Source organism: Tauraco erythrolophus, chromosome 3 (genome assembly GCF_009769465.1).
Source record: "Tauraco erythrolophus isolate bTauEry1 chromosome 3, bTauEry1.pri, whole genome shotgun sequence".
Lineage (NCBI taxonomy): Eukaryota > Metazoa > Chordata > Aves > Musophagiformes > Musophagidae > Tauraco > Tauraco erythrolophus.
In genome coordinates, this window is record NC_141467.1 from 82,796,954 (window position 1) to 82,812,149 (window position 15,196).

General features: G+C 46.6%; 1 protein-coding gene across 1 annotated transcript; it reads left to right on the forward strand.

The window, feature by feature from the left end:
- Window positions 1-7,505: 7,505 nt before the first annotated feature.
- On the forward strand, window positions 7,506-14,961 carry CTHRC1 (collagen triple helix repeat containing 1). Its single transcript, XM_086609505.1, has 4 exons — window positions 7,506-7,835; window positions 11,059-11,280; window positions 12,527-12,743; window positions 14,819-14,961. The coding sequence occupies exons 1-4, from the start codon at window positions 7,506-7,508 to the stop codon at window positions 14,959-14,961; spliced, it is 912 nt and encodes a 303-aa protein (XP_086465631.1).
- The last annotated feature ends 235 nt before the right edge of the window (window positions 14,962-15,196 follow it).

Below are 15,196 nucleotides of genomic sequence, written 5' to 3' on the forward strand. Positions count from 1 at the left end.
AGATGTGAGATATCTTTAAACATACAAAGGTCTGCCTTCATTAAATGGCTCATAGCTGTTTTCTCGGCACGAATGAGCTGGAGAGGAGAATAGTTTCTGCAAGAAGAGCTGTGTGGAAGAAAATTTTTCTGGAAGAGAAGTGCTAAATGTTCACTCAGTACTGGGCCATAGGTGAACTAGAGGGACACTGACCTCCAGGCTAGAGAGCATACTCTCAGGTATGACAGTGTAGTCATGAGAGAACATCAGGTGTTCTAAGTAGAGAGGAATACACTGGTATTTTAGGACACCCTCTCAACATAAAAGGTGAAGAGAAATGGCAAGAAGAAATTTTACTTCCACTAAGAAGATTTCTGAGTTACAGGGGTGATGGTGGGATCATTAGACACAGCCACCAATGGGATCTTAACAGGAAAAAGCATGTTGGTTCCATGTTGGTCATGTATGAAGGATGACCAAAGTATCTATATTTTTATGAAGATAATGTGCATCCCAGTTTATCTTCCCAGAGGGCCTGGGTCCAGTGGGTAACATCGGTGACTCAAGCACAGCACCAAGAAGCCTGTTTGGCTGCTTCAGCATCTTCAAATCCTCCATCTTCAGCTGAGTCATTCAAGACTTGCATGCACTCTCAGGTGGTAGGTGTGATACTACTAGAGTTGGGTCTGGAGAGAATGCAGCTTTCCAGCTAGTTTAAGCCATCAACTAATTGACTAATTTACTAATCATTTCCTCCAGGACCTTATTTGGCAGTGCCTTATTTTTGTACCCACATAATTGTGATCCGGTTTCATGTGGTCAGGCAGAAGATAGAATCATAGAATGGTTTGGGTTGGAAGAGACCTTAAAAATCATCTAGTTCCAACCTCCCTGCCATGAGCAGGGACACCCTCCGCTACATCAGGTTGCTCAAAGCCTCATCCAACCTGGCCTTGAACAATTCCAGGGATGAGGCACCCACAACTTCTGTGGAGAACCTGTTCCAGTGCCTCACCACTGTCAGAGTGAAGAATTTCTTCCTTAGATCTAATCTAAATCTCCCCTCTCAGTTCAAATCCATTGCCTCTTGTCCTATCACTACACGCCCTTGTAAAAAGTCCCTCTCCAGCTTTCTTGTAGGCCCCCTTTAGGTACTGGAAGGCTGCTAGAGGCAGCCACAGAGAGAGAGAGAGCCTCTCTTCTCCAGGCCGAACAACCCCAACTCTCAGCCTGTGTTCATAGGAGAGGTGCTCCAGCCCTCGGATCATCTTTGTGGCCCTCCTCTGGATCCGATCCAACAGCTCCATGTCCTTCTTATGTTGGGGGCCCCAGAGCTGAATGCAGTATTCCAAGTGGGGTCTCACAAGAGCAGAGCAGAGGGGCAGAATCACCTCCCTCAACCTACTGGCCACGCTTTTTTTTTATGGTTTGGGTTGTTGGGTTTTTTTTAATTAATATAGTCTCAACAGCATTAGACATTTTTAGAGCACACATATTGAAAGTTTCTCTACTTGGCAATGGGAATGAGATCACAAATGAGATTTTTAATCAACCAAGAGACGTTGTAATTACAGGATAGTTACAAGGACAAAAGTAAGGAAACCACACTAGAAACAAAGTCACACCTCACAAAAGCATAGTTAGATGAGCACCTGCCGTAAAATATGTAACTCAAAGAAGGACTTGAAAAGACATTTTTATTTACTGGAACCTGGTGGACCTTTAGCTGTTATGGCCAAACACAATTTCATCTCCACATGAGCCAGGTATTGAGTGTTGTGCTTGATCCTTTCCAGTGCCATTGCTCTAGTCAGTTGTTGATGCAAGTCAAACAAAATTTCTATTTTCGCACATATAATAATTTTAATGCAAGAGTTTATCTGTTAAAGTCTCCTTGGGGCTAGCTATGGGATGACCTCACTGATCTGCTCATGATGAACCTCTCTCCCTTTGCCTGACCCAGCAGCCCCTGTAAATCCATTGCCCTTTAGGTCACAGTGGGCCATCAGTGAACAGATGAGCTGGCTGCTGCCCAGATGCACTGCAGCCCTGCTTGCAGTGAGCCATGGTGCTTCCTTGTTGAGGCCAGGCTGCCCAGGGGACAGCATGGGTGTGAGAAGCCGGGTCTCAGGAATGCCGTGGGCTCCAGGCTTCACCGCTGGAACCAAGGTGACCACGTGTGTTCAGATCTGTCATCGCTGAGTTGTGGCTCTGTCCCTCTCTCTGTCTCGCCTGTGAGACAGGAAGTTTTATGCAACTGTTGAGTGTCCTGTACCAATTTATTTTTTTCTGTGACTCAATTCTCTTGTATCCATAGTCTTCTGGAATTTCGTATGTCATCTATGGTGGCTATAGACCTCCGGTTTCTGTAGGCCACCCTGAAGCACTACGCAGCCCATTCTCAGCCTGCAGCCCACTCCTGGTTGCTGCCTTGCCTCTCCTGAGGAACTCCTTTTCAAAGCACGTGCTGGTTACAAGTCAAAATAAACATTTTGAAGTTCAAGTCCATTCCTTTAACTTCAGGATTATCACTAATTCAAGGTGCTATTTTTGAAACTGGAAGAACAGACATTTGGCAGTGCACTAGATGAACGATGTAGAAAAACCAAGATTGTCCCCTTCATTGAAGGTTTCTTGTCTGAATGGTGCATTGTAGTTCACATTCTAATAACTATTTACTAACATAGCATTTGAGGAAAGTTAGCTTTTCAGTTCCGCGAAAGGCTTTTCTATTCATTGAGGATTCATGAGGCAGCCAAGTAATTTTCCTACCGTTGACTAATTCACAGTCACTCTAATTAGCAAATGTTTCTCCTGAGCCTCAGCTCTCTCCTCACACATGATTCACTGGAGACCTCCCCGTACATTTTTCTGCTCTCTGTAATCACCATCTTCTTCAAGAATTAAACTTAAAAATGGACTAAATCAATTTTCCCATTCTACCATGTGAATAAGTCCTTGAACAACCAGATCTAACTGGACCTGCTTCAACCAGATGTGCTCCAGACACCCCTTCCAACCCAAAAGTTTCCATGGCCACAGCCAGGATTGCACCAGCTGCGCTTGGGAGACAGTCTTGCAGAGGGACAGAGCAGACTCCTTCAGAGTCAGACATTTGCAGCCAGCCATCAGTGAAAACAGGTCTCAGTATGGGCTTTTCATTATGAAGTTTGCACTATGGAAGTGTCTGGACGGCCTGAGTTATCCTGTATCAGTGAAGCAGATGGTTCTTCCAAATAGTTTTATTAAAGTTTATCTAATTCTGTCTGACAATTTGTGAGTGATGTTTAGTTTAAGATATTCAATGATTCCATTATTATTGTAAAAGTCAAGCCTATAGGGAAATGCAACTACAAATCAGCTGATGACTTGGACAGGAATAAAACTGCCTAGAAGCCCCAGCGGGCTATGAATGAACGAACGCTTTGCACCAGATGAGCTCCTTGGTATCTGATGTATGTCCTGGTGGTGACTTGTTGGTAACAATGTTAAAGATTTATCTCCATAGAAACTTAATTAATTTAAATAATAAAAAGTGTTAATCCTCTCTCTGGTGTTTTCCGTTGTGCAAAAATACAGTATTTCCTATAGTAACATTAAGAACTGCTACGTGCTTATCCAGTAGTAAAGAATTAACGCTTAACTGCAGGATTTTTCTCTCACACTGAAAAAAGGCCGTCCTCCTTTATATGGACACAGGAATCTTCTTCTTCTTCTGACAAGCCTCCAGAGGGTCAGCATATGCTTTCCTGGCAGTTATGCCCCTCTTGTCTTTGACAAACTCCGTTACTCTGTCCTAACCTCTGCCTGTCCTTTCTGGCTGCGATTTCAGATGATCAATTCTTTTTTTTTTTCATGGCTTAAACGGTCAGCTGTCAGCATGACTTGACTGTCACATGGAGGTATAGAGCCTCAGAAAGTAGAATATCGATATGCCTTACACTTGCAAGCTTTTCTCAAAGGTGGAAAGAGGACATCGGTCAGTGTTCTAATCCACTAAAAATCTGCCCCAAACTAGTTTTTAAGATGCAAATGTTACTATGTGTACCTGCAAAGGGCTACCGTGATTGCAGTGCCACGCTCACTGTGTTTATTTGGAAGCTACTGGAAGATTTGTTAAATAGTTGTATCTGCGCTAGTAAAGCAACAAAATAGAGGGAGAGGTTTTGGATTATTTTAAAATATTAAGAGTGTTATATAAATAATATATTTAAATTAAAAGGTGTTAGAAGGGATCAAGGCCATAATCCCATTGATTTTTATGCAGTTCCAAAGGGTTTTTTTTTTGTGGAAGAAAATGAAATCTCTTTCTTAAACCTGTAATAAATTTCCCTGAGAGCCCTTGCTTTGGTTTTCTCCCACAGCAGCACAGACGGCTCTTTGTCTCCTCGATCAGACAGGCAGGCTGCAAGAGCTGCTCGAGAAATTCAGCAGTCTTCTCTCATCTCAACCTTTCACACCAACTTACAACCCAGCCTAAAATATCAGAAATAAAGGGAGCAAAAGCTAAATAATGAACTCCAGAATGAAAAGCACCGAGGGTAGATCGGCAAGGATGCTGAGTGCTGCAACGCTGAGCGTTGCAGTGCCAGCCCTGAGCGCTCTGCTGCTCACCCTGGGGTAAGCAATGCATAGACAGCACTGCCAATCAAAGTCAAAATCCCCAGACATGGCCAGAACAGGGAAATGTATAAAGCAGTAAGAGCTAAAAGCAGATGAAAGGTTCAGGTCTTGGCACTTACCTCACTGGGCCTCTTTTGGCTCAGGATCCTCAGCCTTGAACCTTCTCTAATGTTTAGACACTTAAGCCCGGATTATATAGTTCCCTTCTGAGAAGAATCCATTTCTGAGTGGTTAAAGCTTCTCCTCACTGTGTAAGGAGATTCTTCTAACACATCTGCATCTCTTCTACCAGATTTGGAATATGGTCTAAGTCTCTCATTCCCAGGCTCTGCATTAACCATGGGCAATGGGTTCCCATGATAAAATGCTCCTAATCTTTCCTACTGCAGTTGTTTCACTTTATGATGAACAAGGAATGAATAGAAATTATTTACTGGCTGAATTCAAACCAGTGCTCTAATAAATAGTATTCATAGACCGGAAGAGTTTGAACAAGAAAGGCAGAGAGACTCAGAGACCCAGTGAGCAGACCCTTGAATTTAAACATTTTATAGCTGAGGTGAATGGAAACATGTGCGCGTATGAGCACATCCTCCTCTCCAGGCTTGTGTGGCTGGTTTTTGGGATGCTGAGGGGCTATGTGAGGGGAGGAAAACAGCTCAAGTCACAGCAGATAGACTACACTCGTGGCACCAGCCTGGTGGTGTGGGCATCTGCTATGTACGGTGTGCTGGCGGTGTCACGGTGACCTTGCATGAGCCTGCCTGGGCTGTGCAGCAGCAGACTGATCGAGTGGAAGATTTTAGTGACATTTAAATGGTGGGTGTGTGTACCTCATCATCTTTGCTGATATGTTTGTAAAGCCACATATAAAAACCAAATTATCATATGGCAGTACGGGTAAGATGAAGGAATCACTAGTTGACATAATATAGATCCTGGTTTGAAGATGCTCAGGCACGTTTATCACAATGGCTCCTTTTGCCTGGGTAATATTTAAGGCAAAGTAGATCAGTAGTTCTGATTCAATTCAAGTATCTCTCCAGCATTCAACAATGGTTGCTGTCCTCAGAGGCATTTAGGTACATCAAAAGCCCACAGAACATAAGCCTAGCAGATGGCAAGGCTTGCTCGGACTGAAGCAGGCTATGGAGGATGTTGATATTTCTGTTTTCCAGATGGTAACACACATTGCAAGTCAAATGAGGGCTCAGAACTGCACAGCACACTTACCAGAGTTCAAAGCAGATGTCCCACTGTTATTTGGTAAGACCTTCTTTTATAGTGCTCCTCAGTTTGCTTCCCCTGGCAACACCAGCGCTTTGGGATTTAAGAGCTTCCAGCACAGCCCCAAACTCTAATAGGGAGCAAACCCAGGTGGGGAACTGCACGTGGACATATGTGCAAATTTTGTTATCTAAAATAGTGAGTAATTGTATTAGGAAGGCATACAGGGGTGCTGTGCTGTGTGCCTCAGCTATTGCACCTTGCCAGAAGAAATTAAATCTGTAATACAGAAGTTTGGCAGTCTGGGAAGGGACGTGCCGTAGCAACAGCCCGTATTGATGCTGGGCTTCCCCAGCCGCTTGGTAACGATGCTTGTGCCAACATGCACGTTACAAAGAAGTCAAATTTTGCCATCTCCACAGTATAACCACTAACCTGGACCAGAGGCAGGAGGGTTTGCTGGCAGTGGCGCACAGTTGCACAAGGAAGGCTCTGTATGTGCGTGTTCGTGGATGTTCACTGAGGCTGTCCCAGAAGCAATTGTTATAATTAAGGATTTACATCATTCCAAAACTTTTCCCAGTGGTTTAGGGAACCATGGATATTTACTAGCTGTTTTATGAAGTCAGCTGGGTGTATCGCTGCACTTCTCCACAAGGCAGGAGCCCACACCTCAGCGACACGGCTGACGTCAGTCCTGGTTCTCAGGACATTGCGTGGCAGGGTTGATGACAGCACTGTGACCTCTGGTCCAAATCTCACTTCACTGCTGTTGTTCAGCCAGGATGGACGTGGAAAGGGGAGACAGACAGAAGGGGCTTAAAATGCAGAGGTAACTGCCCTCAAGAGGAATGTGAGGAGGTTTAGTGTAAGCAAAAATCTGGTTCTGCATGGTCTAGAGTGAATGGCTCAATGTCTTGTAACGTGCATTCCTACACCAAAAATGTGTGGTTTTGTTAAATACTTCAGAAAAAAAATACGTATTGAAGCTTATCTCCCCCTTCTGGAAACTCTGCCTCCACGAATCCCATGAAGATTGCAGCATACACAAGTTGCCTTTCAAATGTTTGTTGTTTTTATTTTTAATGCTTAAGGTCATACAGCGCTTTTTATTTTATAGTGCTTTCATTTCTAGTATGCTGAAAAGTAAAATACTATTTTAAGTGAAAGCAAAATGAGATGGTTTACGCTGGGTTGCCGAGGACTCTTCTTGTGCCATTAAACTGGGACTCTTCTTGTGTCATTAAACTGACAATGTTCAACTTCTTCGATGAAAGTCCAAATTCTTCTGCTGTTCAGAAGGATTCTGTGTCCTTGCCTTGGACTTCTGTTAAAATGAAATCAGCGATTTATACCCAGTTGCTCTTCAATCCCTGTTTCCACTGACGGCGCATCAGGCTCCCGCCGTGGCGTTACACGCTTTCCTGGCAGAACAGCTCTGTCATCAGAAAGGTGTTACCATCTGCAGGGCAAATTCTTGACGACCTGGCAGAGGGCTGTTCGGTGCTCCGAGAGGGCCGGGAGGGCGACCCTGCCGTGCCCGCCCGCCCTCCGCAGCCCTGCCGCCGCTCGGCCCGCCGCGGCCGGGGGTACCGGCACCGCCCGGGGAAAGCTCTGCGGGGCCTGGCCCGAGGGGGCGGGAGCCCCCCGGCCCCCGTGCCAATGGCTGCGGGGGGATGGCTCTGCCTGGACGTTCCCGCTCGGTTACAGGATGGAAATTCCCGGCCTCCCCGGGGAGGGAGCTCGGCCTCTGCGCTCTGAAAGGCTCATTTATCCCCGCGCTGCCGCCCAGAGCGGCGGACACGGGCCCCTGCGCGGCAGCATCCCCGACCCCGGCCCCGGCCCCGGCCCCGGCCCGCACCATGCCCCGCGCCCCGGCCGCAGCCGCCGCCGCCGCCCCGCTGCTGCTGCTGGCGCTGCTGCTGGCTGCGGCCCCGCCGCCCGGCGGCTCGGAGAGCCCCAAGGGGAAGCAGAAGGCGCTTCGGCAGCGGGAGGTGGTGGACATGGTGAGAGCGGCGGGGGACCGGGGCGTGGGAGGCCGGGGGCGCCGTGCGGGGGCGATGGGGCGGCCGGAGGAGCCGCGTGGCTGCTTTTGCATTGCAAAGATTGGGAAAAAAAGCGAAAAAACCCAGCGGTATTCGAAAAACCTGGCTGCCGCTCCGGGCAGGGCACCGCCGGGCTCGGCGCCGCCTTCCCTGCGCCCTTGGGCTTCTCTCTTCATTGATTTTTTTTTTTCATTACTCCCTGATTGTGCTGAATCAGGAAAACGCTGAGAAAGGTCTGGACGGGCGTGGACAGAAACCGCGGTTTTTCGGCGGCTGGGTGCGTGCCTTCGTGTTTTCTGCCTCGGGTCAGAGCGCGGGGGTTTGCGGTTCGCGGCGGCGGAGTCCCCGCGCCCCGTCGTGTCCGCGCCGCCGGCCCCGGCCGAGCCCGGCGGGAGGCATCGCGGCGGGAATAAAGGCTGCTCTGTGAGGCCGTTCCTGGCCTCTGCAGATTGCAGGGGCAACGCTGAAATCTTACAGCCCTTGCAACGTAAGTAGTAAACGAGGTTCAGGTCCTAAAAGGCTGGTGAATAAATAATAAACTGCAAAAAGAGGAGTAAAAGCACTGCGCTTCAGCAGCCATTAGATGTGAAAACTGTATCTGTGTGCTTACTGGACCGGCTATTTCTTGGAGTCGCACGAATGCGTTATTCCCTTTGGCACCTGGGCCCGCATACCTCTGTTTGCAATTCCATTGCAACTAGAAACCTGAACGCTTTGGGACTATCCCATCTCAGGGATAGAAGAAAGGAGGGAGATTTTCCAGTTCTTGGAATACAGAAAGCAGATGTGAAGCTCTTTCCGTGAGCTGCTGCTGGACTGCCGTTCACCTCCTCTAGAAAACCATGGGCATAGCCGTTTCTTCCATGACCTCCAGAGAGACTCCCAGAAGTGATGTGCTGGAAGCACCGTGGGTGGCAAAGCTCCTTCCCTGTCACACCACCTTGTTACCCATTCACTTCTATTGGGAAATTGAATTGCATGGAGAAGAAGGAGTCTGCACCCACAGAGGAGTGTACATTTTCTGCTGGAGTGTTGTTTAAGGGTCCTCTGTTTCTCTTGCATCGCTCCGTGCTTTCGGGTGCAGCAGAGTGAGCAGCAAGGCGCAGGTAAATAGACGGCAGCTGACTCAGGCACAGCCCAGTTGTACCATCTGCTTCAGCTAAAGCCGTTTCAGGGCGGAATGAAGACATGCTTGAGAGCGGATCCTGCCTTAATTTTCATTTTAAAAGACATTTAAAAGACATTTTCATTTTAAAAGATGTTTTATGCATTTCCAGCTTAAGAAAGCATGCAAAAAGACTTGTTTTGGCAAATGTAGATTAATTTAGTTGGAGCGGAGCCCAAAGCTCAGGTAGTTCTTTCATGCACATCAATTTTTTGGCATGTGCAATGGCTGAGCTGCTCTCTCTGGAAGGAGCTGTGCGGCTCCCGGTGGCCGCTCCCCGTTTGGGGCAGCCCGGCTCCCACCTGGTGCTGCGGGCGCTGCCAGGGCTGGGGGGTGGTGGGTCGGAGCCTTGACCTGCCCCAGCTTTCACCGATTTCCATGTCCTCGGGATTTCTGTGGTGAGTAACCACGTGCAAAAGCCAAAGCCAGTCACTGTTACAAATGGAGTCCAAGAGGAAAACAGCAGCAAGAGCAGATAACCAACGCTGTGTGAAACATAAACATCTTTGCATCGTTCTCATGGTCGGTGTGTGCTTTGCCAAGCAGCTTTCTCTCCAGCTATCATTTTTAAAATGTGGCCTTGATTATAGTATCCCACTATTTTCACCGCTATTTGCCAACAGTGTTTTCTTTAGTGAAGATAGTAAGGGAATGCTGGCATCCCTTAGTCCAACTCTCATCTTACTTCTTACTTGACCTCTTCATGTAGTCACTGATTTTATTTATAGAGTGGCTCCAGATGAGCCTATGATGCCTGTGCTGCTTTTTGCACCAAAGCACAGGAAAAGGAACAACCCCAGAAGAAGAAAGTTGACCAATCTGACGAAGGAGAGAGGGCAGGGGCTGTAGTTCACATCCCCTGCAGTGTGGATGATAGTGGTGTGGCTTGCAGAAATAGAGGAATAGTTGCATGGTCATCTCTTTTTGAAACAGGTGGGGTTGAGGTGGTTTAAAACAGATGAAGAGAAATAGGTGTGAGAAAGGGGAAGAGCAGAATATAGTTATCTGTGAGAATTTGGGATGAAGCCTGAAGGAAGCAGTCAGTGACCAGATGGGAAAGAGCATTTAAAGGAAAAGCCCTGCCATCGCCAGCCACTGGAGGCTCCTGCTCAGCCTTTCTGTGCTGCTCCACCAGCTCCATGCAGGAATGCTCACCTCTGGGACCCGGCACTTGTGCTGCTGTGGGAAGGAGCTCTGGGCTGCACAAACCTACTCTCCAAGGAGGGCAAACCCAAGTCTCATCAGGTATGAAGGCAATGTGTGTTAACGTGCAGTTTGGGAGAGCAACATTTGACCTTTCCTAATATTGGGATGTTAGGGAGGATGTTGGCGTGCCGTCCTCCCATGTGTGCCTTCCCACCACTTTGAACAGAGATCCTGAGTTCGGAATTATTCCAGGGTGCAGCTTCCCATGTCCGCATCAACACCGGCGTGCTGTGTGCGCTCTGGAGTCTGACTTGCGTGGCTTGACTATTGCGACATGACTCTGTCCCAGAGGAGGGGCAACAGAAGAATACTGGCATTAACCACTGCTCTCTATGAAATGCAAAAGTTTCTCTACTTAAAAAAAAAAAAAAAAAAAAGGAAAAAAGGAAAAAATAATAATGAATACTTATTAGTCGAGACAGTTATATGAGCAATGATGGGTTAGGAGAAAGTAACTATTAACATACAAGTCTTTTTTTTTGTTTCTGGATTGGAATGTTTTGAAACTTCTGAGGTTTTTCAACAGCTTTTAATCCCTAGACTAGGCCAATTTTTGATTCTAGGATTTATGCACCTTTTCATAAAATAATTGGGATCTTGATTTATAGCAAATTCTGCTGGCACTGCTTATCTTTGAAGTTTTATTTTTCCTTTTTTTTTTCTCTATGGAACCATTTTCTTGCTCATCCAGAAAGATCCCATTAGCTTGTGTCACAACAGAGGTTTTCGTGTTTAGTTGTTGTTTGTTTGTTAAACACCTGGTTAGCCTCGGAGTTAATAGATGGAAGCAGCGAGATCTGTTCTGTGTTTCAGTACAATGGCGTGTGCTTGCAAGGCCCCAGCGGCGTTCCGGGACGGGATGGAAACCCGGGAGCCAACGGGATCCCCGGGACACCTGGGATCCCGGGACGGGACGGGCTGAAGGGGGAGAAGGGCGAGTGCATGCGTGAGAGCATCGAGGAGTCCTGGACACCCAACTTCAAGCAGTGTTCGTGGAGCGCGCTTAATTACGGCATCGATCTTGGGAAAATAGCGGTGAGTTAGCTTTGCCTGGGATGCTGCACTTCAGGCTCTAGGTGTGCCTCTGTGAGGTGGGTAGCACCAGTCGGACAGATTTCCTATTGGAGCCTTTTTCCAGGTGTAAGGGGGAGCTTCTCAAAGGTTTTTCTACTTCACATCCATCTCAGCTGTGTTTGACCACTCTGTGCCCGTTTCATTTTTGTAACAGTGTTTGAAAAGAATGATGTCACTGGTGTAAGGCATTGTTAGAAGACCAGATCTGTAACGGTGAAGCAGAAAATCACGCTAGCGAAAAAGTACCTCCCACTTGCCCTTAGTATGACAAGGTTCTTACCGTTTCAGTCCTAAAGAGCAGGAGAGAGGTACATCTTTACACTGTTAGTTGTACCTGTCTTTAGAACTCCTGCTTCAAAATGGTTGTTTGCTGAAACTCAGCTGTAGGATGCCCCCGCCAAAAGGACCAGCATCATTCAGGAGCAGCGTTAACAAGCGTTACCCAGATTAAGCCCAACGGTCTGCCCTCCACTGCAGCCCTGGAGTGCCAAACTTTCATACACAGTGGTGCCAGCCTAGAAGAGAGGAAGAAATCCAAGCTCAATCCCTGCTATGAAGCAATTCCCACATTGGTTGGGGTAATTTAACTGCTATTGCTGTGGCTGGAGCAAGAATCAACTTTTCTGAGTGGACGTTTTTCAGTGTCTTATGCTTGCAGAGCTGTCCCTAGCTTTCCCCTCCTCTCCCCATGATATCCAGCATTTTGAAGACAGAATAACAACCTCTTAAAAACCTGAAAATGTTTTTTTTTTCCAGTTGTGGAGCTTTTGTCAGGGTTTAAGCCCTCACAAATCTTGTGATAATTGTTAAATCCAGGATTTCTGGTAACAGAGACAGAAATTGTACTGTCCTCTCATGCAGGGACTTAAATGCAGCTTTCAGATAGCTCATACCTCTTTACATAAACCTGAGAAGGTAATGAGGTTACCTGTTTAACAGCGGGTATTATCTAAATAAAAATAAGAATTTCCATAATCCCCCTTCTCCATCACCATCTATGAGGTGCTGTTTCTGATTTGCATCTTTGCACTGTATGGTATTTTCCAAGCTCTACTTTTTTCTTTTTTTTTTTTTTTTTCCAGAGGGGAAGGACTGAAGAGAATAGCCAAAATGTTCTGAAATAAATATATTCCTAAATATAAATATATAGAAAATAAATGGGTTCAAAACCAGAGGTTGCTACCAAAGCATTTTTGTCTCCTCTTAGGAATGTACATTCACAAAGATGCGCTCGAACAGCGCTCTCCGCGTTCTCTTCAGTGGATCACTTCGGCTAAAGTGCAAAAACGCCTGTTGTCAGCGCTGGTACTTTACTTTTAATGGGGCAGAATGTGCTGGGCCACTTCCTATTGAAGCCATAATATATTTAGATCAAGGAAGCCCGGAGCTGAATTCGACTATTAACATACACCGAACTTCTTCAGGTAGGTATGCCGAGGCCGCATGAACAGAGGAGGAGTAGAAGCCGGTAGCAAATCTAGTTACCAACTGCAGAGAGTACAGCTGCCTTAGAAAGTCCAAAGCCTGGAAGAAGAGGCAGAAGAGCGGCCAGATCACACTTGATACTCTTTCTCCACTGTCTCACAGTTGACTGTTGACAGTAACAGTATTAGAATTATTTATTAAGTGGCACTTTACTACTGTGGTATTTCTCACTGTACTTACATCCTGCAATTTAGAAATGGAAGAAATTTCTATGTAGACAGTTCTACAACATGAATACAGAGACATTCTGTGCTGTATTAGCATATGGAGAAACTGCCTCACTGCCTAGTAGACACTGTTATCCTGGCTTAAAACAGTGATATTTGTGCATTATCTGTGAATAAAATGAGACTTATTCCTCCTGGAATTCCTAATATAATTTCAGGTGGGCCACAAAAGTACCCCAAGTGAAATATCTAGGAACAATTATACAATTGCTAAGCAAAAGACAAATTGGTGAAGTCATTCATAGAATCATAGAATCACAGAATGGTTAGGGTTGAAGTGACCTCAAAGATCATCTAGTTCCAACCCACCTGCCATGGGCAGGGACACTCTCCACTACACCAGGTTGCCCAAAGCCTCATCCAACCTGGCCTTGAACACTTCCAGGGATGGGGCATTCACAACTTCACTAGGCAACCTGTTCCAGTGCCTCACCACCCTCAGAGTGAAGAATTTCTTCCTTAGATCTAATCTAAATTGGCCCTCTTTCAGTTTAAAGCCACTGCCCCTTGTCTTATCGCTACATGCCCTTGTAAAAAGTCCCTCTCCAGCTTTCCTGTAGGCCCCCTTCAATCACTGGAAGGCTGCTATAAGATCACCCTGGAGTCTTCTCTTCTCCAGGCTGAACAGCCCCAACTCTCAGTGTGTGTTCATAGGAGAGGTGCTCCAGCCCTCGGATCATCTTCGTGGCCCTCCTGTGGACTTGCTTCAGCAGCTCCATGTCCTTCTTATGTTGGGGACTCCAGAGCAGAATGCAGTATTCCAGGTGGGGTCTCACGAGAGCTGAGTAGAGGGGCAGAATCACCTTCCTCATCCTGCTGGCCACGCTTCTTTTCATGCAGCCCGGGATATGGTTGGCTTTCTGGGCTGCCAGCGCACATTGCTGGCTCGTGTTAAGCTTCTCATCCACCAGCACTCCCAAGTCCTTTTCCTCAGGGCTGCTCTCAATCCATTCTCCGCCCAGCCTGTACTTGTGCTTGGGATTACCCCGACCCATGTGCAGGACCTTGCACTTGGCCTTGTTGAACTTCATGAGGTTCTCACAGGCCCACCTCTCCAGCCTGGCAAGGTCTCTCTGGATGGCATCCCTTCCCTCCAGCGTGTCCACAACACCACACAGCCTGCTGTTGTCAGCAAACTTCAGCATAAAAGGAAGTGACGCTAGGAAAAGGGGACTAACGTCAAGTCTATGCTTTCTCCATTTTCCTCCCTGTACTATTTCATGACTGCATGAAATCTAACATCTGAAGATGTGATAGGTTTTTTTTCACCAAGGGGTAAGACCCACCTGTCTTCATTAACCCACCATCAACTAGTGCTAGCAGGGGAAAAAAAAAGGGCAACAGAAGTGGAACTTTATACAGAAGCAGTGAATTAGGAGTGGAAAAGATTACAGGGTGGCAATCGCCTTCGCACGGCTTAGCTGTGGAAGCCAGCTATGGCTGTGTCCCCGTCCCCCCGTCCCCATCACTGCTATAAAATTGGCTGGATGGGACTGAAGGTATATCCCAGCTACCAGTACGGACATACAAAGAAGCAGGTATATCTCTGATTTAGCCATCCTGTGGATTGTGATCTGCTTCAGGTATGCCAACAGATATCAAGAAGCAGCACGGATAAAGGCAGTGTGTGACTCTGTAATGTATGTTGCTGCATCTCCAAGTCAGGTTTAACTAAATAACATGAGCTTGCAATGAACTGCTGTTCTTAACTACTTGTGTCCACCTTCAGTTGTGATATACAACGTGATTGGGTCTGCTGAGGTAACCTGATTCTTGTCTTTAACCAGTGGAAGGTCTGTGTGAAGGGATCAACGCGGGCTTGGTGGATATTGCCATCTGGGTCGGGACTTGCTCAGATTATCCACGGGGAGATGCTTCTACTGGATGGAATTCAGTCTCCCGAATCATCATTGAAGAACTGCCAAAATAACTTTCCCTCCCTTTTTATAATCTCTCCCTATTTTTTTTTATTTTGTACAATTTTCTTCAGAATTTATTTCTATAGAGTTGGATGCAAGTATTTGACTGAAAGGCACCAAACTCTTGCATCTGTAGTCTTTGTCTAGCCTTTTTTTGCACATTGCGGAGGCTTTTTATAATAATCATTTTAGAATATAAATATCAAACCCAAGTTCATTAACTTTTTTAATTCCTTGTTTGATGTA

Coding starts and splice junctions, on each gene's coding strand:
- CTHRC1 (XM_086609505.1), top strand. CDS start 7,506: ATGGCTCTGCCTGGACGTTCCCGCTCGGTTACAGGATGGAAATTCCCG. Junction 11,281..12,526: donor TCGATCTTGGGAAAATAGCG/GTGAGTTAGCTT, acceptor GTCTCCTCTTAG/GAATGTACATTCACAAAGAT. Junction 12,744..14,818: donor CATACACCGAACTTCTTCAG/GTAGGTATGCCG, acceptor GTCTTTAACCAG/TGGAAGGTCTGTGTGAAGGG.